The following is a 26,814-nucleotide window of genomic DNA, read 5'->3' on the forward strand; positions in this document are numbered from 1 at the left end:
CTGTTTCTTGTAGAGGTGGTCTGGTGGCAGCATAGGTTCTTAGGGATTGGGTATCTGGAAAAGATTTCAATTCTCCCTCACTAATGAAGCTTAATGTGGCTGGGTAGGTTATTCTCGGTTGAAATTGTTCATCCTTTGGAACTTTCACGATAGGGCTCCAGGCTCTCCTAGCCTGAAGGGTTTCTGTGGATAAATCTGCTGCTATTCTAATTGGTCTTCCCTGGTAGGTAGTCTGGCCTTTTTCTCTTGCTTCCTAGGATTTTTTCTTTTTTAGTTACTTTGTTTCTGGGAGTTAGTCTTCTCATTTGTTGTCTTGCAGGGGTTCTCTGAATCTCTTGTGTTTGAATTTTTTCATCCTTGATGACATGAGGGAAGTTTTCTTGAATGATTTCATGAAATGTTTGTTCTAGTGTGGCTTCTGTTTCTCTCTCTGCCTCAGGAAGCCCAATTACTCTTATGTTTGGTCTCTTGAAGTGATCATTCATCTCTTGCAGGTTTTGTTCTGTCTTTTTGAGCTTCTTTTCTATGCTTTTGACAGTTTGGGTTAGTTCTGTGTTTTGGTCTTCGAGCTCTGAGATTCTTTCTTCTCCTTGGCTAATTTTGTTTTCCATGCTTATTAGTCTGTTATTCATTTCCACCATAGTATTCTTTACTGCTGTTATTTCTGACATCAGCTCCTTCCTGTTTTCCTCTTGTCTCTCCTCAATTTTTTAAATTCTCTCCATTAATGTCTTGATGTCTGGGTTTGTTGCATGTGACCAGTCATTCTGGGGGCTCTTCATTGTTTGTGTTCCAGAATCTGTTTTTCAGTGTCTGATCTCCCAGGGGTCTGTGTGGGACCTATATTCTTCTTTTGGTTTTTCTTCATTTGTGTGGTTTTCCCCCCTCCCTACTTTTTCCTTCCTTCCACGTCACCATCTTTAATTCTGTTATTCAGGGGCAAAGGTATTGCTTTTACTTCTGTTTGTTCAATCTCCTATTCTTTACGTATGCCCTCTTACTTTGTTCAATTCTGGAGTTGTACTGTAGGTTGGGGGTCTTTTTTGCAGTTTTGAGATTTACTTAAGGGGGGAGCTGTGATTCAAAATCTAAATCTATCTGCCGTTCCTGTTGTTTGCTGACAGGTGTGTGGATAATCTGGAACCCCCTTCCCACTACCTTGGAATCCGTCCGTGCAGTGGGGCTGTAGGTTTACTCCCTGAAATAAAATGTGATTAGTAGAGGGAAGAGAATGGAGCAGACAGTGGGTTGAAGAGGGGGTTGGGGAGATAGAGGAGTAAGGGGGGAAACAAATGTGTGCTAACAAATGGAGAGAGAGACCTATACTGAAACAGATAAAAACAGTAGACCACAGCTACTGACGAACCAACTCCCATATCAAAAAAGATAAAACATATAGTGATGCTAACATAGAAGCTAACCAACCACTTTATTAGTGTGCTGTTCCTCTATACAAAGATATGGTTTACAGAGAGAAGAAAAGAGAAGAAAAGGAAGAGGGGGGAAAAAAGGAACAAACAGTAGGAATAGAATTAACTCATTAAACTAACAGAATCAATGAAGCACACTCTGAGACTTTTCGTTTAAGTCCAATGTCTTTTCAGTTCTGATTTCTAGCTTTCTTTTCACGCAGGCAAATTAGTTTGCAGTTAGGGTCAGTTGCCCCTGGTCTGCTGTGAAGGACAGTTCAGATTACCGTCCGTTCACCACTCTGGCCTAAGTCTTTTTCAAGCTTGTTTCTCCCGTTTTGGTGTTGTTACCTTGAATCGCCAGCAGGTATCTTAGCTGCTCGCCCCAGAGGGGGAGGGGCCGGACAGGAACTGGCGAGACTGGAGATGGATGCCTGCCTCAGAGCACAGGCAGGGAACTCACGTTGGGCAGGACGTCTTGGTCGCGGGAGAGGTGGCAGCGATCCCAGCAGATCTTCCCTGAAGGGGCTTCAAGGATTGAAGTCGTGGATCGCCTCTGGCTCGGGTGGTGCGATGTGCTACTGGCGGCGGCTATGGTGGCTGCGGCGGCTACACTGCAGTGGCTGTCCAGTCCGCTGTGATGCCCCAGCAGTGGCAACATCCGAGCTCCGTATGAAGAGTAGGCTGTGATTTTGGGGTCTGCAGGCCCTGGGGCGAGAACCAGAGACCCACTGCAGTTCTCCTTTGCAGAGTGTTTCACAGACCCGGTTGTCCCATCGCCATCTTGCCGTAGTCGCCCCTGGTTTAAAATACCTTATTCTATTTTTCTCTGAAGGACCTCCTCAATTTAATCTCTTCTGTAATAACCCCCTTTAAAAAATTTCTTTCACTTATGAAGAATTTTAAATCTTAGAAAAGTTACCATACGTGTATCTGTATAACCTTCACTTAAAAAGTTCACTTATTAAAACTTGACACTTTCCCTCTCTGTCTCAAAAATTTGTTTTGAAAGAATCAGGTGTGTGTATGTGTGTGTGTGTGTGTGTGTGTGTGTCTGTGTGTGTCTGTGTGTGTCTGTGTGTGTGTGTGTGTCTGTCTCTGTCTCTCTCTCTCTGTTCTCTCAAAACTGAGCTGTTTGAAAGTGGCATACTTCATTCATCATATTTGAACTCTAAATACTTATATTGGTTTTATTCTACATAAGTATAATGGTATTCTTCTGCATAACTACACGCTCAGGAAATTTAACATTGATATGATACTACCACTTACTATACAACCCATATACAAATTTCCCAGTTGTCCTAATAATATTCTTTATGGAAGATTTTTTTTTTCATTTTTTTTCTCAGCCACATCCAGGCAAGGGTCACACATTACATCTAATGAAAATTATTTCGCATCTGTCTAGTTTCCTTTATCTTCCCTCTGTTTAGATGCATCTAGTTGTATCCTTATGACTAGATTCAGGTTAATCATTTTTGGCAGGAATATTGCCAAGGTAATATTGTGTTCTTTTTAGTGTATCACATCAGGAGGTAAACAATTGGTTAAGATGGTGTCCACTAGATTTCATAACTGAAAAGGTCCCTTTCAGAACCCTTTGTAATTAGCACATGATCTGTGGAGTGATACTTTTAAGAACATGAGACTATCCTATTCTCTAACAGTTTGTTACCCAGTGGTTTTAGGATTCATAGATCATTCTTTCCTGAATCATGTGATAGACTATGATGGTCTTAAAACAGTGATTTTCATTTTTATTATTTATTTCACATTTATCAGTTGACATTCTTCTATAAATAATTTTGCTTTTCTGACTTTCTTTTTTATTGTCATATGAACACATGGATTCTTATTTTTATATACAATGGATCTTACTTAATATACAATATTCCATTCTTATCTTTCAGTTTGATTCTCCTGTTGTTCCAGGTTTGGCCAGTGGGAGTCTCATGCATTATCCATCCAGTTTTCAGCACTTTCTGGCACAACAAACTCAGGTTCTGGCCCAGCTCTAACATCAGCCGTTTCTTCAAAGAGCTCTTGTTTGTTTTACTGGAGAATGATATTTAGAAACTTAAATGTGAGCATTAAGTATACTCCTCTTATGGGCAGAGCTAAGAAATATACCCACCACATCAACACATAGACTTTTTTTTCTACATACAATTAATGAGTTAAAGCTAATACTTCTAATTCCAATCTAATGTAACAGGTTTTTTCTCTCATTCTCTGTTTGTATTTCTGAGTATTCTAGTTTCCAGAGTGTCAATGTATTTGTTCATTTGTCTAATTTTATCAATCACACAAAATAGTTTCAGATGTCACCGAGACCAGTAAGCATACAAGTTCAAGATTTCTTTGTAGTTCTTTTAATCCTACAATCTATCCTACCAGATCTGTATAGTTCAGAGTACTATGTTTGAATGTTTTTTGGTAATTTTTTTTCTTCTGTGTGGTTGTTACCAACTTGATATATAATTAAGTTCATTTCTTTTTGTAATTTTTTTAGGGATCCGCTATCCTTATGAATTAAATTTTTTTAACTATGTAAAATATTATTATGATGCAAAGGCAAAGTTATGTAAGAAGATATATTTAGTGAAACCCCATTCTCATTCTTATCCTTTTCCCACACTTTACCTACCCACTTTTTATAAGTAATAAATATTGTTAGCCTCTGTGTGCATACTCTTCGATATACCTTAAACAACATGATATTTTTTTTTTTTTGAGTGGAGTCTCACTCTGTCGCCCAGTCTGGAGTACAGTGGCACACTCCCAGCCACCGCAGCCTTGACCTGCTGGGCTCCAGCAATCCTTCTGCCTCAACTTTCCAAGTAGCTGGAACTACAGGCACGCGCTACCACACCGGGCTAATTTTTTTGATTTATTGTAGAGATGAGGTCTTGCCAAGTTGCCCGGGTGGGTCTTCAACCTGCGGGCTCAGGTAATTCACTCACCTCAGCCTCCCAAAGCGCGGGATTACGGGCTGAGCCATCGAGCCTGGCCAACAGCATGATTTTTAATAGCCTAATACAGATATATTGTTGTGTTGTGTTTTTTTACTAAAAAAAATCCTGAAAATTGCTTCATGTGAGTTTATAGAAATCTTGCTTATTCTATTTTTGCTGCTAAATAGCACTCCATTATTTGGATGCAGCATAGTTTATTCTGCCAATCTATTTATGGACAATTAATGTTTTTCCAATTTTTTTTTTATAAAAAGTAGTGTTTTAACTGCACAACTGTTAGAATAGCTAAAATTTAAAAAATACTGACAATATCAAATAGTAACCAGGATATATAGAGCAAGGGATTTATATATTAGTATGAAAATGTGAAATGGTACAGTTCCTTTGGAAAACAGTTTGGCTGTTGATTAAAAGGTACCTTTTATGACCTAGCAACCCTACTCCTAGGTAGTTAACCAATATATTCACTCTAAAATCTGTACCTGATTATTTATAGCAGCTTTGTTCATACATTACCCAAACTAGAAACACCCCAAATGTCCTTCAGTGGATGAAGGGATAAATAAACTACAGTGTATCCATAATTAGTGTCTTACTCTGAAATAGAAAGGAATATTCTACAGATAGACAAAACAACACAGATGAATCTCAAATGCATTATGCTAAATGAAAGAAGCCAGATTCAAAGGGCTACATACTATATGAGTCTGTAATATGGCACTTCTAAAAAGGCAAAAGTCTAGAGACAAAAAACAGATCAGTGTTTGCCAAGAGCTAGGTGCCAGGGAACAATTTGACTACAAAAAGGGCATGGGAGAATTTTGGGGGGATGTAGAACTGTCTTTTTTCATCTTGTTATAATGGTAAGTACAGAACTATATGCATTTGTCAGAACTTATAGAATTGTTTACTAGAAAGGGTGAATTTTACCATATGTAAAGCACCTTGAAACTTAAACAAACAAACAAACCCCCTCTCCCTACCCTGAGAATTGTTTTTCTATAGAGTTGGAGCTGTACTCTCAAGGTAGGTTCCTAGAAGCAGGATTATTGAATCTAGGGATACATGTATGTATAGTTTTGTTAGACGTCAAATTCTATTCCATAGGAGTTCACATTCCCCATCCCAGTAATGTATGAGGTGCCTATTTCCTTACAGCTTTTTTAAGAGACCATTTTTTTTCTAGATTTTGAATTTTTGCCATCTCATAGATGAGATGGTATCACTGTGTAGTTTTAATTTGCATCCCTATTACTATGGATAAAGTTGAGTACCTTACACGTTTGAGGGCCATTTGTATCTCTTTTTTTTTGCTTTTTTGATAAACTGCTTATGTCTTTTGCCCATTTTTCTAATAATTTTGATTTTTTCTTCAGTTTTTATATGTTCTTTAAGTATTGGGGATATTAATTCTTTACCTATTATATTGTAACTTTTTAAAAAAACCTACTTTTGCTCACCTTAATTTTTTATTTTGTCATATCTTTTATATATAAAAAAAACTATATTTAGTGCTAAATCACCCTTTATTTGCCTAATAGTTTAGAGTTTCTTAGCATATAGTGGACCCTTGATAGGTAAAGACCAGTTGAATTTTTGTTTCACCAGCATGTAGTTTTAAGCAGTTAATTCTTGAAGGACTATCGTTTGGTTTTGTCCATAGGTTTTTTTGTAGTGTCTCAGTAAGGAGAAATGATGTTTTTTGTTTTGTTTGTTTTCTTCCTGAAGTTCTTTTGCTCAATGCAAACACTTGGGTAAATAAAATGCTTATGTGTTTAGGGATTTCTCCAAAAGTGATACAGATTTTTCTCTAGTTGGCTGGGTTGCGAGAGTGTCAGCTCAATGTATCAGCCACCTGAGCCCCAAAGAGTGTCAGCATGATGGGCGGACAAGCTAAGCTTCTAGAGTGTTGGGTGTAATGGGCTAGCAAGTCAAGCATGAGAGTGTTGCTGATTCGGTGGATTGACTTCAGAGGACTGACTTCAGAGTCTCGCTCTCTGCTGGCAGCTCCCTGGGATGGGCGGCTTTTCAGCTTCGATGATCTTCAGTTGCTCTTTGGGTTTGGGTTCTTGTCTTGCATCCAGGAGGAATGAGGGAGGGGGACGTCGGCAGCAGAAGCTGAGAAAACAGGATTTATTGAGAAGACAGAAGAGCCCCCACAAGGGGGTACGGGCCCAAGAGGGTGGTGGATATGGAGCCAAAAATCTTGTGCTTATATAGCCCTAAGACTGATTGACTGACGCTATCTGTGAGCTGATTGATTGGCACTAGCTGTACTGATTGGTCAGTACTAACCGATCAGCTGGAGGTAGGGGCCTAGTAGTGAGCTGACTGGTTTATTTTCCAATCCTGGCCTTGAGTGTTTTTGGCTCCACTCTGAGGGTCTTGTGGGGAGTTTGTTTACTGTCCGAGTGTTGCAGTCGTGTGGAAATTTGTTACTTTGTTTCCAGGGAGCCACCTTGTCTGTCTGCCTAGCTGTTCTCTAGTTACTTCCCTCTCAAAAGGATCCTAATAATTTATGAGAAGGTCTAGAGAAAAATTTTATACATTTTAGGATAGTCATCTGGCCATGATATATGCTTAGAGGCTTAGAAAACTCTATGCTTTTGCTAATTCTAGTCACTTAGAATCAGAGGCCAACTAGTTTGCTGGTGTGTCTGTGGTATTTAGTCTAGCTTCATAAAAGCTTATGTCCAAGTGAATTCTACACTTTTTTCCTCTGAATTTTTGGAAGCAAAGTACTTCAGAAATGCACATGGGTGAAAAATGATTGCCAGGTATTTCCTGGCTCCTAGAAATTATATGGACAGTCATAATTGATCTGAATGCAAAAGTAATGCCTCTTCAGCTAATCATTTGTTGTTTGCTCCCTTTAGAAAAATGCCTGGTACATTTTAATGACTTGAGCTCCAAGTAATGCTCAGTAATGGGTACCAAGTCCCTGAATTCATTTACCCATACCAATAAGGTATTTTGTGTAAAGTGATAATAAAAAATACTTTCAAGATCCAACACAGAAAGAGAACTACAGGCCAATATCCTTGAAAACAAAAACAAAAAAACAAAAAATACTTTCATGGTGGAGAATGGCTCAAATAATTAGTGAGAAACGTATCTAAATTCCTTGCAGACTTATATTGTCCACTTTTTGGATGATCTGTCCACTTTGAAAGGCTACTTAAGAGAAAAGTAAATGGTGTGTGTGTGTGTGTGTGTGTGTGTGTGTGAAACTCTGTATTTTGTGTGTATCTTCTGATACAGATGTGTGCACAACAGGGTGCTAGAGCATACTAACACATTTCTGTTTTGATGAACTATCTTTATCAACAGCATAGGTAAATCTCTCATAGTATATTTACTACTCTTTTTGAGTAGAAGGAAGCAAGCAATCTTTTCTTATACTCTGATTCCCTTTTCTAAGCATGTGCTTACCTAGCAGTAAAGCGGCTGGATTTATCAATTCGTTACCTGCAATAATTTTTTTTCCTTGCCTTCCTTCACTAGTGAATCTTTTAAGTTAGTAGAAATAGCTGCTAACTCTGACTCCTTTTGGGGAAGGGTTAGGAAAATATTAAATGAATATATCTGTTAAAACTTGAATTGTATCATTTAATTGAAAACTAAAAACATTTTCCTTATGCATGAGAGGAACTTGGCTATTTACCTTTCCATTTTTGGAAACTTTCTTTTACCTGAACTAAGATGCATTAGAGAAGAAGAAAAAGATATCATAAAAGTCAGATTCTGATGTCATGCAAGAATTTTCATAATCAGAAATCTTAATGTTTCTTTTTCTCTAACCATCTAATATTCTCATGTCTGCTCTGAACCTTTACATCTTCTCTACTAAATGTTATTTACAAAGGCTCATAAGTCTGTTTTTCAGAGGGTTTTTCATTAATCCTATTTATTAATCTGCATTTCTTACTTTGTAATTTCCTCTATCTCCAGATTCTTTTTTTTCTGTAAATATTTGTGTGTGTGTGTTTTTTTTTTTGAGTTGAACTCTCACTCTGTCACCCAGACTGGAGTGCAGTGGCCGCTTCCGGCCACCGCAGCCTGGACCTGCTGGGCTCCGGCAATCCTTCTGCCTCAGCCTTCCAAGTAGCTGGAACTACAGGTGCGCGCTACCACACCCGACTGATTTTTGATTTATTGTAGAGATGAGGTCTCGCCAAATTGCCCAGGCGGGTCTTGAACCTGCGGGCTCAGGCAGTCCACTCACCTCAGCCTCCCAAAGGTGCGGGATTACAGGCTGAGCCACTGAGCCCGGCTTTTTTTCTTTTTTAAAAAGATTTTATGTTGGAGTTGTGGTGTACAAGTGAGAATTTACTACATATGTAAATTACATGCAGGTGAAGTTTGGGCTTCTAACTGACACTCTCTCCCTCCAGTAGTGGACCAGGTATCCAGTGTGTTTCCATGTGCCCCCCTCCCTCTTCCTTCTCTTCCCCCTGTCAGTATCCAGCATCCTTTTTGGTTTCTGTAAAGTGACTTTATGTGATAACTGGTATATTTATAGGATATAAATACTATTTCACAGAAAATATTCCACAGACTAAAATTAGGAAGGATTATTTTAATTGAAGCTGTTATGTTTATGATACAAATAGAAGAACAAGCAGATTTGCCATATGTATTGGTATTTAGTGGATGCATGATTTCTAATGGGGACATGAATGTGTAATTATAGAAGAATGTAATAGTTACCTTCATGATATCTGTCTCTGAATATTGAAGTTCAACCATTCCAAAATTATTTTAATAACTTATTATTTATCTGTTATTTAGAAATATATTATAGTTCTCCTAATTCATATAATATTATAACACGCTCTGAGACATAGCTATCTATGTGGAATCTAAAATCTAAAATCTTACCTACTGTTTGATCCTCCTGAAAATAGAGGTTTGAGCTGGCAAAAGACGCTAATGGTCTCCATTCAGAAACTGTACAGAGAATTAGGTAGTTGCTGTCCTTGGTGATGAAACTATTTCATGTGAATTCTTAAGGAAAACAACTAGTTAAAAAAGCAGGATAATCTTGAATATACTATTTGTGGCTACTGTTGGTATCTTCATAGATCTACTTGAACTAGAAAAATACAGACTCCAGTATCTTAATGTCTTGAGTTCCTGACTGCCAGGCAGAGGAAATGTTTAACTATTCTAATCATGTTTCTGTATCTCAGAAAGAAAGCCCTTATGAGAGGAAATGACAAGGCCCTACCACAAAGTTATCTCTTATCAGTTATAGTTGCAGTCGATAATGATTTGTCAAATTTGGACATGTGTAAAATGCAAGGGCTGTGTTATTTACATTGGAAAGGAAAAATTAGATGAAGCAGATAAAGAAGGAGTCTTGGCTTTTGTTAGGAGACAAAAACCATTAGAGACAGTCATTGTTAGCTTAGGAAAGTGTCCTTGGACCCCTCCTTCTGTCTCAGCTGAAACCCAAACCTTTTTGAATCATTCTTTGCAACTTGAGGGGAGGCAAGGGCAAAGGAGGGGAAGAAATGTGAACACAGCTTTGACAGATAGTTCAGCAGTTAATGGAGAACAAAATGTAGATCCTGAGACTGACTGATTTCAGTGAGTCAAGAAACCTTGCCTTTTGTTCTAGTACACTTCCCACCCCCACTTACTTAGATTTTTTTTGAAAGTTTATTTCTTATCCTTCCAAATGCGTAGCATTCCTTCACGTCCAGTGTATGTTACTCTCCTCCTTTTGCCTTTCTGTGGTTGTAAGTGATTCTTTTTCATTAGTGGTAGCAGAGAAAACACATCTAGCTCAAAGCAACATGAGTCAGTGCATACTTTACATACCTTTATCCTCACAGCGCTCTTCTGGTTCCTCACAGCATTCATTCCTAGTGTTCCTCACAGAGGGGAGCATAGAGGAAAAATGATTTCTAAATATTAGGCTATTTGGGGAGTAGAGGTAAAGATTGTGAACTGGAGCCCCATTTTGTTCTCTTCTCTTTTTGCCTAAATTTGTATGTACTGCTTTCAAAACAGGCGATCTTATGCTTAGGAAGACTAAACTGGATGATGGCTCCAGAGGCTAAGAAATAGTAGAGCCAGTACTTACAGCTCAGAACCCTTTAAACAGTTCGAAGTTAATGTAATGATGTCACAACAGCCTTACAGAGAAAAGATTTGGTTATAAATATATTTATTGGGGATGACAGAAAAGGTCGCTGTCTTTTCTCTAAATATGTGTTGTTGTTTTTTTTTAATGGTCTGCGCAGATAAACCAGTTTTAGCCTACTAGGAACCAAATATCTCTGGCTACGAGGCCCTGTTAGTTTAATCATCACAGATTCCTAGGGAAACTCTCTTTTAAAGTGGATGTTCATTCTACAAGGATGGGTCTGACATGTGAAAGGGCTAAGCCTCTTTCTGAGGAATAGCTAAAAGCAGTTTTCCTGTTAGTAAAATTATGACTCTGAGACAAAGTGAAACAAAATAATAAACTACTTAAAGAAGAACATATAAACAAAGTTATGATTGAATTTGCTATTCAAAATTAGGTAAGAAAATTTATTTAAGCTTTTTGTAAATATATGTTTATAATAACTTTATGGACATTAATTCTGAATAAAAGAAAACAATTTCATTTCCTATACAGGTCAAACCTTTTTTAAAACTTGGTTTCTTTTATTATATGCATGTGTAGTTTTTAAATACCATTGTGAATATAATTTTTTGATGTTTTTACATTTTTCTCCCTTTGAAATTGTGTTTTGCTTAGCTGTAGGCTCTAGTTTTCTGGCAAGATTAAAGAAATTTTCCTGGTGTTTTGGGCAAGATAAAATAGGCTCTGTTTTTCTGTAAAGATAAAATAAATTTCTTTCAAATCTCTATTTTGCAATAAAAAAGAAAAGAGATTGCAAAGATGTTTTAATGTTGTGGTCATATAAAGTAAGAGTGCCTAAAATGGTCACTTGTTGACTCTTTTTGCATTATTAAGATGAAAATGAGTGTCCATTTGCACTCTTACAGTTACAGATTTCACATGATTTTTAATCCTATTTAAAAAAAAAAACTGCATGGTGCCCATCTGTCCATAAAATGTTTTTCTCAGTGAATTGCAATGCTTATTAACTCTTCTAGAGGCTTTTTTTTTTCTTTTTTTACATAAAATTATTCACTGACAATGTAGGATCTTGAGCACCTTACCATCAGTTTTTACATTCACTTAAAATTAGTTTTGTGTGCTTACAGATTAGAGAGTATATAGTGCTACAAGGTACTTAAATATAGAGATTTAATCTTTGCCCTCCTGGGTGCAAAGCAGCTTAATAGAACAGTCAATAAATTTGAACCAATAAATGTAGGGATATGATTGATGGTTTCAGTGGGAAAAGAAAGTAGGTATTGTGTCACTGAGTAGAATGAATTAATAAATTTCATTAAGGTAAGAAGCTATGCCTTGAGAGAAGAAATGAGGTTTGCTTTGTGAAATAAGGGAAATTGATCCTTTAATCATGAATTATCCTAACCCAATTTAGATGTGTTTGCTGCTTATATTCTGATGAATCATTATTATCATTGTTAAAGTAAAAATTTCAGCTAGGTCTTTATTTCTTTATGTAGTTTATTTTTGGTTTGTTCAACATTCACTTTCAGGATTTCCTTTTATTCTTGTAAATCCCTGTAAATCAACTGATAGTTTCCATTCTCAATTGAGGAAATCGAGGCCAAAGTAAACTGTGAATTACTCATTGTCAGGCCACATGGCAACCCAGTTTTAGCAATGAGACTAGACTCTAGTTATTAACTGAAGTTTTTCTCTTTTAATATCTAGGTTTAATCAACATGCATTATTCACATTATAATCTGTTGGTATTACTTCTAGGTTTGACTTTTTCATTCATTGTATCATTTTTCACATACTCCCCTCTCTCTTCCTAGCATATTTTTGTATTTTGACTACATGCTGACTTAAGTATTGATTAATTCCTGTGCCCTTCACAAGTTGACTGGCAGGTCATTTAATTCATCTTGTGTGGCAAGTTTTATTTCTGACCACTGAAACTTAGTTTTTTTTTAAAAACTTTATTAAAATACTGAGTTATTTCACATGTATATTTTTGTCTCCCTACCATTTCCATGCCTGACCACCACTACTACTGTGCCCTATCATAACATTCCATACATACTTAAAACTAAGCAAAGGGTGGAGTTTCATCTTTAAAAACTAAGCAGGCAATCTAGACAACACTTTCTTGCCAGTGGAACCTGTACAACATTTATCAAACACTGTAGCGAAAGCTCTCACTCTGCACTATAAAAAGGACAGTCAGATATCAACTGTTACAGAAATGAAACAAGATGAAAATTTTCACAAACTGTTTGAACTATTTTCTTAAAGAGACTACCTCCACTGCCAGAGATTGTGAATAACCTCCTGGTCAGCTATCTGGAAGCAATTCTTCACATAATTGATAAACTTGGCCTCCACCTTGGGAAGAGAACAACCTTTTTCTATACTTGCTTGCATATTTGCCTTAATGTCTTCTATAGAACTAGGCCCTTTTGGTGCTTTAGGAGTTTTTTCCTGTTTATTTTGAAGGATTCATGACCTTTTGATCTTTGTTCCATTCTGGTTTGATTTTTGTGCGTGTTTGACTGGAGTATCTTGTACAGATTTTTTTCACTGGGGCTTTTTCTTGAGTTTCCTCCTCCTCCTTATCATCTTCATCAACAGCAGGTTTTACTTTTTTTGTCGAACTTTGCTACCACCTCCAGGGGCAGACATACTTAAGAGTTTTACATCCTCATCCTCTTCATCTTCTGACTCTGCATCTTCTTCCACAGCTACTAAGTGCTGTCCACCAAAATGCACAGGCCCTGAACCACACTTCAGTCACAAGACCATGGGGTGGTGTCATTTCAAAGTCCCCAAGGAAAACTGTTGTCTGTACAGACATTTTCAAAGTTGTTAGTGCTACTTTTATTGGGCTGCCTTCATAATTCATTGCATCTGCTTCAACGATGTGCAATTCATCCTTTGCATCATTCTCTAAACTGACCGTTCTTAAAGATAACTGGTGCTCATTTTCATTATTATCAACCTTAAAGTGATAGCCTTTGTTGGCCTTTAGTTCACAACCAAAAAGATACTTTTGGGACTTCAGGGGTGTTATGTCCATGTCCATAGACTCTTCCATGAGGTGGTGGCATGCACTTAGGTGGGAGAGAAGGCGGATGGAGGTAAACAACTGTTGCTTCAGAGAACAGCCATGCAGGACGGAATCACACAAGGCTGAAACTTGTTTTTTTTTATGAAAACTGCCATGTATCCTAGATGACAAAGTCAAGTTGTCAAAGGCATATTCCTACAGTCTTCTTATTTTACCTTTAGAGTCCCATGACCCCAAGTGCAAGTTTTGTGCCATTTATTTTTATCCATCTTTGTGGGCTTTGTCCCCACCTTCGTGTATATAATCCCATGCTTAAAATACTAGAACTAGGTGTTTGGGAGCATATACATATAGTTTGTTTGTTTTGATTTGTGTTTCTCACTTAGAAGCTAGAACTAGCCTTAAAAACAAAGCATACAAACAAACAAGCAAACAAAACCCTTGAGTAGTAAAAATGAATGCAGTTGCTCTTATTAGCTTTAGTTGAATTTCTTTTGTGATAATCTTGTATTTGTAGGTACCTGGAGCCCAAGATTTGGTGGATTTCTCTCCTGTTTATCGATGTCTGCACATATATTCTGTACTGGTGAGTTTTTATCTGGCTTTGCCTAATAAAGATGTACATTAAATTTAAAACTGCTTTCTCATTTTTGGTAATTTTTCTGTTTATTATTAATAGTGAAGAATAGGAAACTATTATTGTCTAAGGAATACTAATTCTAAAAATAATATTTTTTCCTTGAATTTTTTTGTTTATATTTGATATGTAATACGCTAAAGCTAGTGACATTTCTGTTAGCCATCAAGAAATTAGTAGCTTATAACTAGAAATAGTCACACACACATTAAGATTTTTGCTGTTATTTTAATGATATAGTTATTTAAATAACAACAGCCTATCTTTATACATTAAAATAGTATTTGTGAGCCGAGTGTTGTGGCTTACCCCTGTAATCTCAGCTCTTTGCTTGAACTCAGGAGTTTGAAACCAGCCTAGGCACATAGCAAGACTCAGTCTCTACAAAAATAAAAATAATTAGCCAGGTGTGTGGTGCATGCCTATATAGTTTCAGCTATTTGTGAGGCTGAAGCAGAAGGATTGCCTGAGCCCAGAAAGTCGAGGCTGTGGTGAGCTGTGATTGTGTCACTGCACTTCAACCTGGGTGGCAGAGTGAGACCTCATATCAAATATAAATAAATAAATGAATAAATAGTATTTGTGAAAATGTTTGCTTTTAAAAAATATTCCTCATCAGAAATAATGATTCTTTTGTCATATAAAGCATGTGGAAAGAGAAACCTCTCAAGAAGGGGCAGATATTATGGGTGTTACTATTCTAAGAAGTGACTCCTTTCTTCATCTTGATATTATACCCACAGACAGACACATGAATACACATAAAGTGAATTTTAAAAAATTAAACTATAGTATCAATAAAGACAAATTGGTGAGAGATGGCTATTATTGATATTTGTATCGCAAAGTTCAGTGAAGCATATATCAGGTTGTTTTTAATATGTTTGTGTGTGCTTATTGCTGTTATCCATTTTCTTTCTTTTTATATTTCACATATTGTCACTTAGTCATTACTCCAGACAATTTGGGACACTCACTGGTCTATGGACTTTATGGACTGAAGTCTTTGTGGTAATCTCCATTAATTTGAGAAAAACCTATGTAGCTTCCTTTTCTCTCCTCTTCTACTTCTTCATCTCTCTCTACTTTTTTTGTTTTTTTCTCTTTCCCTTCCCCCTTTCTCCCTGTACATTCCTTCTCCCTCCATTTATCATTCCTTGTTATATAAAGATGAAGCTAGGTACAGATTGAATTGTATCAAGACAACTAATACATGTAGACTTTTTTTTCAATCTCAGGTAGATAAATAAATTACATACATCTTAGATTGTGACACACTTTTATCATTTCATAAAGCCTCCCTCTTTTATTTATTTTCCTACTCACGGTCTACTCACAAGCCCACTGGTCTCTCATCTCCAAGTATACCAAACTCTAATATGTGTAATATATGGTCATGGATGTGTATGTACCCCTGAAAAATATATAGTGATTTTGTGTATGTGATTTTGTTTTTAACTTACTCAAATGGTGTTGTGTTATGGATCTAGTTCTACTGCTTATATTTTTAAACTCAGCACTATTTAAAATATCAATCCTTGTTATAGTCTGTATATGTAGCTCATTTCCTCACACTACTGCATGATAGTTAACTGAGGGTTTGTATTTGCTGTGTTTTATTTATTTATTTTTTGAGTTGGAGTCTCACTCTGTTGCCCAGACTGGAGTGTAGTGGCCGCTCCTGGCCACCGCAGCCTTGACCTGCTGGGCTCCGGTGATCCTTCCGCCTCAGCCTTGCAAGTAGCTGGAACTACAGGCACGCGCTACCACGCCTGGCTCATTTTGATTTATTGTAGTGATGAGGTCTCGCCAAGTTGCCCAGGCGGAGCTCAGGCAATCCACTCACCTCAGCCTCCCAAGGCGTGGGATTACAGGCTGAGCCACCGAGCCCGGCTTGCTGTGTTTTAATTATACATTACTTTACATATCAACTTTTAAATTGCCTCTTGTATTCTACTGTTACAAATAGTACTTCTTCATAGACTTGTGTGTAAGTTCTATGGTTTCTATACCTAGGAGTAGAATTGTTAGGTCATAAGGTATAATGCTTAATTTCACTAACTTCTAATTTTTTCTAATTTGATGGATATTGAATGGCATATCTTTGTTTTAATTTGCATTTCTCTGGTTATTGGTAAAAATTTTGCTTCTCATTACAGACTTACTAATCTTTTAAGAGTTTTATAGAATGCCTATTTTTAACATTTCTTCAATTTTTAAAATTGAGTTTGTTTATTTATTTATTTCTTCTCAGGAAAGAGAAATTTCAGAAATTCCTTGTAATACTGTAGTTATTGCTAGTTTAGGCAGTTTAGGATATTGTAAAGGTTTGGTTTTTTTTCCCTCACTAGACTCTAAACTATATATCTATGTTACCCTTAATGAAACATAATTTTTTTTTTTTAGTTGAAGTCTCCCTGTGTAGCCCAGGCTGGAGTGCATTATTAGTACGGATCATGGCTCACTGAAGCCTCTACCTTTTGGACTCAGGTGATGCTTCCACTTCAGCTTTCCCAAGTAGCTGGAACTACAGATGCATGCCACCATGCCCACCAAATTTTTTCTTTGTGGTAGAGACAGGGTCTCGCTATGTTGCCCAGGCTGGCCTCAAACTCCTGGACTCAAGCAGTTCTCCCCTTTCAGCCTCCCAGAGTGCGGGGATTACAGGTATGAACCTGTATACCTGGCAATGAAACAGAAATTTTAAATTTTGATGTAATCAAGTTTATCAATTTTAACCTTATAGTTCATTTTTTTCTTTTTTAAAATAATAAAAAGCCTTTCTATCTCAATGTCACAGAGTATTCCACTTATATTACATTTATATTACCTTTAATATTTTACTGTTCATATTTTGGTCTTAATCCATCTTGGGTTCATTATTGTATTTAAGGGGACTTTAGAAAGCTCATGGAAAAATGGAGTTAAAAGATAAAATAACAAGTATAAATTTTATTTTTCAACATAAGTTCCATCAAGTTCTAGACACTTTTTAAAATGATGATACTAGCCATTTAGTCCATTCCTAAAGAACTGAGGGTCCTGGAAATTTAACTGTGTCAATATAGTTTTTTTTTTTTTTCATTACTAACTGAAGAACAATGGGTGTCCTTTAGACATTTTTTAAGACTAGGAAACAAAAAGAAGTCTGAAGGAGCCAAATCAGTATTGAAAAGTGGATGCCCAATGATTTTCCATTAGAACTCTTGTAAAATTTTCCTCATTTGATGAGAAGAATGAACAAGGCTTTGTGGTGGAGAAGGATTCTCCAGTGAAGCTTTCCTAGGCATTTTTCTGCTAAAGCTTTGGCTAACATTCTCAACGCACTTATAATAAGCACATATTATTATTGTTCTTTGGTCCTCCAGAAAGTCAACAAGCAACATGCCTTGAGCATTAGAAAAACTTTTACCATGATCTTAGCTGTTGACCAGTCTACTTTTTCTTTGATGAAACTACTTCCATTTCTTGGTAGCCTTTGACTGTACTTTGTCTTCAGGATCATACTGGTAAACCAGGTTTCATCTCCTGTTACAATTCTTCAGAGTACTTCAGGATCTTGATTTCATTTGTTTAAAATTTCCATTGAAAGCTCTGCTGTTGTCTGCAGCTGATCTGGTTGCAGTGGCACTCATCGAGTTTGCTCAACTTTAATTTTTCAGTCAGAATTGTATAAACTGAGTCATTTGAGATAATATATGGTATTTGTTATTGTTTCTGCTATTAATCACTGCCCCTCTTCAGCACGAACAAGATTAATTATTTCCTTGTAAATTGATGTAGATGGTCTACCATTGCAGACTTTATCTTCAACATTGCCTCATCTCTTCTTAAAACAAGTTATTCATTTGTAAATGCAGATTTATTTGGGGCACTGTCCCAATAAACTTTTTGTGAAGTTTCAGTGATTTCACCAGTCTTCCACTCAAGCTTTAATATAAATTTGATGTTTGTGCTTACTTCAAGTTTAGCAGAATTCATGTTGCTCTGATAGGGCCCCTTTTTAAACGATGTTTTATCCTTAGTGCCTCAGACTAGATCGGTTCAGACATATTATAACAAATGAGTACACGTTTATTTTGGTGCAGAAAAATCCATGCATAGTTTTTTCATAATATACATTTCCATGAACTTTTTGGAGGCACCTTGTATAGCATAATGTGAAGATCCAGCTTTACTTTTTTTATATAATGAATTCAGTTATACCAGTTCCATTTACCACATAATCTGTATTTCACTGGTATTATGTACTGGTAATGCCTCTGGCATGTACTTAATTTTCATATTTACATGGGTCTGTTTCTGAGCTGTTTTTGGGGGGTATTAGATTGTATAATATATCTAAATATGTAGTTAAAGAAGTTCCTTTTTATTTCTCTTCTTTAAAATTGCCTTAGTTACTTATAGACCTTTATTTTTCCATATGTATCTTATAATCAGTTTGAGTTTATTTAAAAAAAATCCTTCTAGAATTTTGATTTGAATTTATTGAATTTATAGATAAATTTTGGGGAAAATTGACAACTTTCTAGTGCTAAGTCATCCCATTCATGGAAGAATAAGATCTTTTAAATTTTTAATTGAGGTCCTCCTTCCTCACCATGTTAATTGTTTTGGGCATTCTTTTTTAAATTAATGGCATAGTACTTATAGTTTTTGTTGCTATTTTTCACTTTATTTTCTAGGTAGTTATTACTGATTTTGAGAAACATTATTGATTTGCATAAGTTGATCTTGCATACAGTAACCTTGCTCATCTCTTTTATTAGTAATAAATGTGTTTTTTTGGTTCATGATATGATTTTTGTATAGTCAATCATTGTCTGTGGATACTAACTTTCTTTTCTTTTCCTATCCATGTATCTCATTATTCTTTTTATTATCTTTGTTTGTTTGTTTATTAATAGCAGCTTCTATGAGTCTGATCTTTTTATTATCTTATTGTATTGATTGGGATCATCATTACTTTGTTGTTCAGTAAGGTGATAGTAGGCAGTAGGCATTCTTGTCGATTTCTAATCTTAAAGAGAATGTATCTAAAGTTTTTTTCATTAGCTGATGATTATAATAGTTTTTTGAGAAATTATATCTCGTTATACCTAGATTTTTGATAAATTTTTAAAAAACATAAAAGCATGTATGCGTTTTACTGAATTTTTTGTCATATAGTAATATAATCCTGTAGTTTTTATTTTCCAGTTCATGAATATGGTTAACTGTATTGATCGATTTTTCTAAGGTTAAATCATCCTTGCATTCTTCAGATAAAATTAACTTAATAAACATATATTACTACTTTTATAATATCCTGTGGAGTTTAACTTCTTCATTGCTACTTTTTAAATTTTTATTATTATTTTTTTGAGTTGGAGTCCCACTCAGTAGCCTAGGCTGGAGTGCAGTGGTATATTCACGGACACCCCAGCTTCAACCTGCTGGGCTCTGGCTATCCTTTGCCTCAGCCTTCCAAGTAGCTAGAACTACAGGCGCATACTACCATGCCTGGCTAATGCTTTTTTTTTTAAATTGTAGAGATGAGGTTCGCCACATTGCCCGGGCTGGTCTTAAACCCACGGACTAAGGCATTCCACTCGCTTCAGCTTCCCATAGTGTTGGGATTACCGAGCCCAGGCTACTTTTTTATTTTTATTTTTTGTATTTGTAGGTGTGGTCATCAGTAACACAGGACTAAAATGTTATTTTTTGTGTATTGTTCTAATATGGCTTGCAAGTCAATGTTATTTTAGTCTCATTAATATGAGTTGAACACATCTATAGAATCTATGTTATGAAATGACTTAACATAAGATAGGAGTTATCTGTCCCTTGAAAGTTGTATAGAACTCATATATGCAGTAGCATGCAATTTTTCCTTTGCCAGGCACTTCCTTCTTTCTCCCTTATCATCTGGCTTCCATGCATCTTGATTTTGTTTACATTTTTCAATAGTATGCATGGAGATGGGAGTTCACAGTTGTTGTATTTAAGCCAGTTGTCTATAGAAAAATAACAATATTTACTCAAATTAAGTTTTAAGGTTTAGAGTCTCATAACTACAAATGTAATGATTTTTTTCTCTTCAAATAATATAAAGTCTATGAAAATGGGTAGTTTGTTTTGTTGGATGCTATATTCTCAGTACCAACAACAGTACTTAGGTACTCAGTACCAAACAACAACAGTAGGTACAACAACACATAGTAGGTACATAGTAAATATTAGCTGAATGAACAAATAAATAAATAAGTGGTAGCTAAAGGATCCAGTACATTTGTTTGAACATATGTTGACTCAGATCTTATTATTTATTTACTTGTTTAATGAATTCTTATTGAATTTTTCTTCTGAATGAAATGAATTTGGAGAGACAAGGATGAATACAAAAGTCAAGGACTTCTGCTTTGAAATAATTACAGTATACCAGAAGAGAAGTTACATTTGAATGACTATACTATGACATCACATTACTGTGTGTATGCTGGTTTTTATAAGCTTTATTAAGATTTTTGATATGAAAATATAGTAGGTCTCCCTCAAGAGAGAACTCTATTAGTGATTCATAAGAGTATTGAAATAATTTAGTTGCACTTTTACTAGTTGTATGATGTTAGGCTAACTTTCTCATATATAAAATGGGATAATAATTATCTGCTTACTGCAGTTATAGATATTGAATAACAGTCTCTGGCATATAATTAGCATTTAATAAATTGCAGTTATCTGGTGATAGTTATGTATCTCTGATGCTGTTGGTTATACACATATTGGTATTTTTAAAAGTATGAGGCATAAAATATAGACATATAGATAGAGGTTCTGGTCTCTGTCATCAACAGAGGAATTTTACAATTAAAAACATGTACATATTCATGATTGTATAATGATTATGTAGTCCCAAACTGTGTAGAAATTATTAAGATATTTATAATTATTGAGAGATGATAAAACTATAGAAAAGCAAGAGGACCTTAAACTGCCCATTTAAAAATAAATTCTATACAGTAGGGTTCTATAATAATAATATTGAAATATTTAATATTAATAAAATATCTATAACAATCATTAAGGCATTGTTTATATGGTAGACATAGGTCTGTTTTCCATTCACAATGTTTCCTAGTTTTGAAAAGGTACAATTAATGTTAGAAACTCAGTTCTATTTTTTGGGGAGAATATGCTTATTTTTTAGACATTGGTCTTCTAGACCTGTAGAGACTTTAAATAAAAATTCAAATATCTGATTTGGTATAGAAAGGGCCAGATCACTTCTAGTGTTGACTCTTTCTAGCTCTTTTAGGACTGTAATTTGTTATTTCTCTTTTTTTCCCCATTCTCAAGTCATTAATTTGTGTTACTGCATGATGAAGGATAGTGCCTCATAATATTAATGACAAAGACATTTAAAAATGGATTACTTAATATAAATACTTGTTATATAATTTTTCCTTATTTTCTATTCAATATAGTTAATGTTAGGCTAAGAAAAGAAGATTTCGGAATAGATAAATGGCAATTGAGGAGAAAATAAGCCATATCTCTCCCATTCCTTTCCATTCCACTATTTGTCTGCTTCTTTGTTTTTACTCAGTGTATTGATCTTCTGTTCATGTCATTACCCTGAATGTATATCTTACTGGACCTTTTGACTTTGTTGAACATTATTGCCCTATTACTCCTAACCTTGTTGTCTTCCTTTATGATGTATTTTTCTCCTCCTCTGTCTGCCTTTTTGATAGTCATTGCTGGTTTTGGTCTTTGTGGGCTTTCCTTCTTCTTAGTGTCCCTCGTTATTCTTGGGGTTCTACCTCTGTCTCACTTTCTTTGCCCCCTGCCTTTCTTGAACAATATTATCTATTCTAATGATGTGAAATACTAATGACTTTCAGATCTATGTCACTCCTCAGCTTTCTCTTGAACTTTAGACCTGTATCTATAATTGTCTACTGAACTAAATTTTTGAAGTATTGCACAGGCAACACAAACTCTATATCTACGTATGTTTCAAAATAAATTCATTATCTCTTGCCCACCCCTCACCCCCACCTGAATTTCCAGTGATCTCAGTTCTAACAGCATCACAGCCAGAAACCTAAACACTTGCTTTTTTCTCAGTAACATATCCATTTCTCTGAATCTTGTAAATGCTATCTCCTAAATATAGTTTCACCCCGTCTCATCCTCCCCATCCTAACATTATAGCCCTAGTTCAAATTCTCATCAGAATGATTGAAAACAGTCTCCTTAACTGGTCTCTATCATTATCTTAAACCCTTAACTCAGTTCTCACCATAATCTTTTAGTAATCCATCTCATATACAAATCTGACATGTGTATTATCATGTGTATTAAAATTCTCTAATTGACTATGTATAGGGTAAAATATAGAAGTATAGAAGAAAATATAGTGTATAGACAGTCTTCCATGTTCTGTCAGCCATATTTTCTGCTGCTTACCACTTTGCTTTAAAACTAAAATGCCTCCAATTCTTTGAATGCACTATGCCTCTCATTCTTTCCTTATGCTAGTTATTCTACCTGAATTAATACTCCAATTTCTTTTTGTTTATTTTATCCTTGTGTCCTCCAGCAAATTTTCCTTATGTTTCAAATTGAGCTTGATGAACCCTCTTCTCCTTCACACTATTAGAGGACCCAGTGCATATTTATATTAGTGCTTATTTTATTATATCATATATTTTAAATGTATTTTTTTACTCAATAGATTGTAAGCTCTTTTAGGGCAGGTATTATATTTATTCAACTTTTTTTAGTCTCAGCCCTTACCCCTTAGTATATAATATGCAATAAATGTTTGTTTTTGATTTTGAAAGATAACTACCCTCCTTTTGAACTGCAAATGAATTCAGCATTCTAGTCCCAGTCACTGTTACACAATATCAGGGCAGGGACTTAAATGAGCGAAAACAGTTCTATTGGTGTCCAACGGAAGGATCATAACATAAGTAACAAAAAGTTCTAATATTTTGTCATTTACAATAGTGTTTATCTGAACTTTTGGCCTGGAGGATAACAAGGCACACTTTGAATAAACATGGCAATATTTATTATTTTTAGTGAAACCGACCTTCCACTCACCCCCCTTTTATGGCTGTGCTGCTTATAAATTCCCAAAGGATTATTTGAAAAATCCTACTTATATCTGCCAGCCTTATCAGTAGGGCAGGAGTTCACGTATTGTAACAGGAGGTCAGATTTCGGTCATGGTCTTATAGATGGGGCCAAGCACCTGTAAATTCTTCCTTTGGTGACTAAAGTGAAGTACAATATCAAACAGGCAGTGAGACTTTTCTAGGAAGTGCTGAACTTTGGCAGGAAGGGCAAACTTTGGCAGGGGGAGGGAGGGAAGAAAGTGAGCAAGGGTCAGATAGTGGTTAATTGAGACTTGGTCCTTGATAGAATAATGCGATGGAGATGTGCAGGGCAAAGGTAGGTGAATTTTATGGGATTTAAAAAAACAATTTGTGTGGTTTAAATCTTCACAATCATATACAGTTTAGAGATGGGCAGATAAGGGGTAGGATACAAAACTTTATTTTGCAGTCATTTAACAAGAAATATTTTAAAAAGAGGAAAACAAACTGAAAATTTTTACTGTTAAGGAAATTATGAATAATAATTAGAGGTTCTTGTACATAGTGTAGTGGTAGTTAAAAAGATGGATGGACTTTGTGTCTAATGAAGACAGAAACCAATCTGTCTTGTAGATATTTAAAAACTTTATTTATTCAGTGGTCTCCAGTCCTCAAACCCAGCTCAGTTTGGACAAAGATTCGCATATACTTTAAGCTCCCTTATACACTGAAACATCTTTCTGATGTTTCTCCAAGTTCACTTCTCACTACCCTTCTGTCACTGGAAGGATATCTGTACCTCTCATAACAAGCAGCTTGGGTGTCATGAAGAGAGACTGGAGGGACAAACCTGTAAGTGTTTTCATACCCTTAATTTGTAAGTCTTGTTTGTAATCTTATATTCATATAATATCTTGGTCTTCAGCTATCTATATCATCATCTCATTAGTATTTTAAATTCCTTGATTTAAAAAAAAAGTTGACAAAATGTACATCTTGGATTTATGTACTTTTCAGCATATGTGGTATACTACAATAAAAGTTTACTTTAAAGATTCCTGACATCTTGGGTCCAGAGATAGAAATTACAGAAATATATGAATTTTTAAGTAAGTAGCAACCCCAGCATTACATGAATCATAAGAACCTTAGTTTTATCTAATACTCCTCCATTCACTGAATGCCCTAATGTATAAGATAATGCAGAATGATGTGCAGTGAATTCATTATTACAAAGCCTTTAGCAACTGCAGTACTTACATTTTCTTAGGCAAGAGGTCTCAAAATTTGATGAAAGTTATGAGTCCCTTTACCAGACAAAATGCACAGATGTACATGCATGAGATATTTTGCTTAAAATTTCCGAGGCTCCAATTGCCTGACTATTAGCCATAGACTCAAAAAGAATCTCTCCTTTTTAAGGGTGTATAGGCTGAGTCAGGTTTCATGTTCTCTATTGACTACAGACCTGTGTCCCAGAGTAGCTTACTCCAATTCCGTTTGAATATCCCCTTTTAATAAGCCTCCTAAGAACCCCCTACCACCTTTCTTTTTCTTAGATTTGGAAGCTTTGCAAAAATATAAATTTAAATGCATATTTCAAAGTGATCTTATTTCTATGTCATAAATCTTTATTCCCTGAGAGCCATTATGCATGGCAAGCTGATGACCTGTTTTTCTGTTAGGAAAGTTAGCCTTGGTAGCTAAACTAATAGTTTTGTCTCCCGAATCCTTCTACTTAAAAGGATTTAGCACCAAGATTTAGAAACAGTTATGAGAGCTGTTCATTAGTAATTGATCTCTTTGACCATGTGTGGCCATTCAGATATTTTTTTCTTAATTGCTTTTGATAATATTTCTTTTTAAGAACTTGGCTATAATTAGGAGAAATGAATCATTAGCACTAGAATTTACCTACAATCTCTTCATAGATCTTCGTGGCCATTGCAGGGGCAGATGGGCCATGGGTAGGGTGCAGAGGAATCTTCTTGGCACATGTTTCTCCATTCTAATTTAAGGATTTCTGCTGGTATGGTCTATACTGGCAGCTGAGAGAAACTGCAAGGTCATGTAACTACAGATAATAGCAAGGAAAGGATTAGGAGAGTGGAAAAAGAAATAGACATAAGCAGCCCTTTTTTTCTTTTTGATTCAGGATCTCTGTCACCCAGGTTGGAGTGCAGTTGCATGATCACAGCTCACTGCAGCCTCAACTCTTGGGCTCAGGTGATCCTGCACCTGGCAAATTTTTTTATTTTTATAGAGATGAGGTCTTGCTATGTTGCCTGGGCTTGTCTCAAACTCCTAGGCTCAAGTAATCCTTCCACCTCGACTTCCCAAAGTGCTGGAATTACAAGCAAAAGGCACCACCTAGGCAGACATACACAGTTATAAGTGACATGTTTTCTGAGAGGATAATGGAATTTCTCAATGGAATTTCTCAATGAAAGTATTTAAAGATCTTTGATAGCGATTGCCTATATTATATGTTATTAATATCAAAATAATTATGGCTATATACAGATAATTATAATATATCACATAATATATAGTAATATATTTGCTATAACTAATATAAACACTAAATTAATTTTATGTTATAGTACTTGGGAAATAAATAATTGAAGAACCTAAAACACTACTAAAGTTTTCAATAAAAGAAAAAAACAACAGCATAGTTTTGTCATTCTCAAGATTAGACTTCCAGGTTCTTTTCAGTAGTGGTAGTTGAAGAGTTGTATGTATGTGTGTGTTTGTTTGTTTATTGATTGATTGACTGATAAGATAGGATCTCGCTTAGTCAGAGAACTCCTTGGCTCAAGTGATCCTCCCTCTTCAGGGTCCCAAATAGTTGGGACTATAGGAGTACTCCAGCTATTTTTTTTTTTTTTTTGTAGTAGAGATGGGATCATATATTATTGCCCAGGTTTGTTTTGAACCCTGGATCTCAAGTGATCCTTCCTCCTTGACCTCCCAAAGTGTTGGGATTACAGGCGTGAGTCACCATGCTCAGCATGTATATATTTATAATAATACAATCTTGGAATTTATATAATATTTCATAGTCTCAAAGTGCTTTACAGATTTGCTTACATTAAATAAGTGACCTATTCATGTGGTAGATATAAGGAAAACACCTTGTTAGGTAGTGGCCACCTTGCTCTAAATTATGTCATGAAACAGTTCCTTTTTGGCACCAGTGATGATTTTAGAGTTCTTTATTCTTGCATTTGTATCAGAGGTCAGTGTTATTATTTAATAACCATGTACATCTAGCAGCAAGAATTGGAACATAGACTTAAAGCAAATCTGAAGGATTGGATGTATTTTTGATAGTTGATTTTAAAAAAAAGAGATACTTAAAAAAATATTCAAACATTTTTGCTATATCTTGATATTAAGACAATGATTGGCAAGTGAAGAAAAGGTATACGTCAATCTTGCGTTGTTCTTGCCAATGCTTCTCACTAACCATTGGTCTGGCAGTAAAAGCTAATAAGGAAATAGAGCTGTGGCTGTTTACTAAATCTTTTATTAAAATTGATAGTA

General features: G+C 35.6%; 1 protein-coding gene and 1 pseudogene across 2 annotated transcripts in view; one reads left to right on the plus strand and one right to left on the minus strand.

Moving 5' to 3' along the window:
* LOC103267999 (exocyst complex component 6B) overlaps positions 1 to 26,814 on the plus strand; it is a 420,217-nt gene that overhangs the window by 169,681 nt on the left and 223,722 nt on the right. Inside the window, exon 5 of one of the 2 annotated variants that reach the window (XM_021716280.1) lies at positions 14,054 to 14,122. The exons of the other annotated variant lie outside the window; for it this stretch is intronic. Within the exon in view, the coding sequence (XP_021571955.1) occupies positions 14,054 to 14,122 (69 nt within the window). The remainder of the gene's footprint in view (positions 1 to 14,053; positions 14,123 to 26,814) is intronic. 2 annotated transcript variants of the gene reach the window in all.
* LOC103267998 lies at positions 12,759 to 13,563 on the minus strand (annotated as a pseudogene).

The sequence above is a fragment of the Carlito syrichta genome, unplaced genomic scaffold, assembly GCF_000164805.1.
Source record: "Carlito syrichta isolate Samal-C Ts95f unplaced genomic scaffold, Tarsius_syrichta-2.0.1 Scaffold308662, whole genome shotgun sequence".
NCBI classification, from domain to species: domain Eukaryota; kingdom Metazoa; phylum Chordata; class Mammalia; order Primates; family Tarsiidae; genus Carlito; species Carlito syrichta.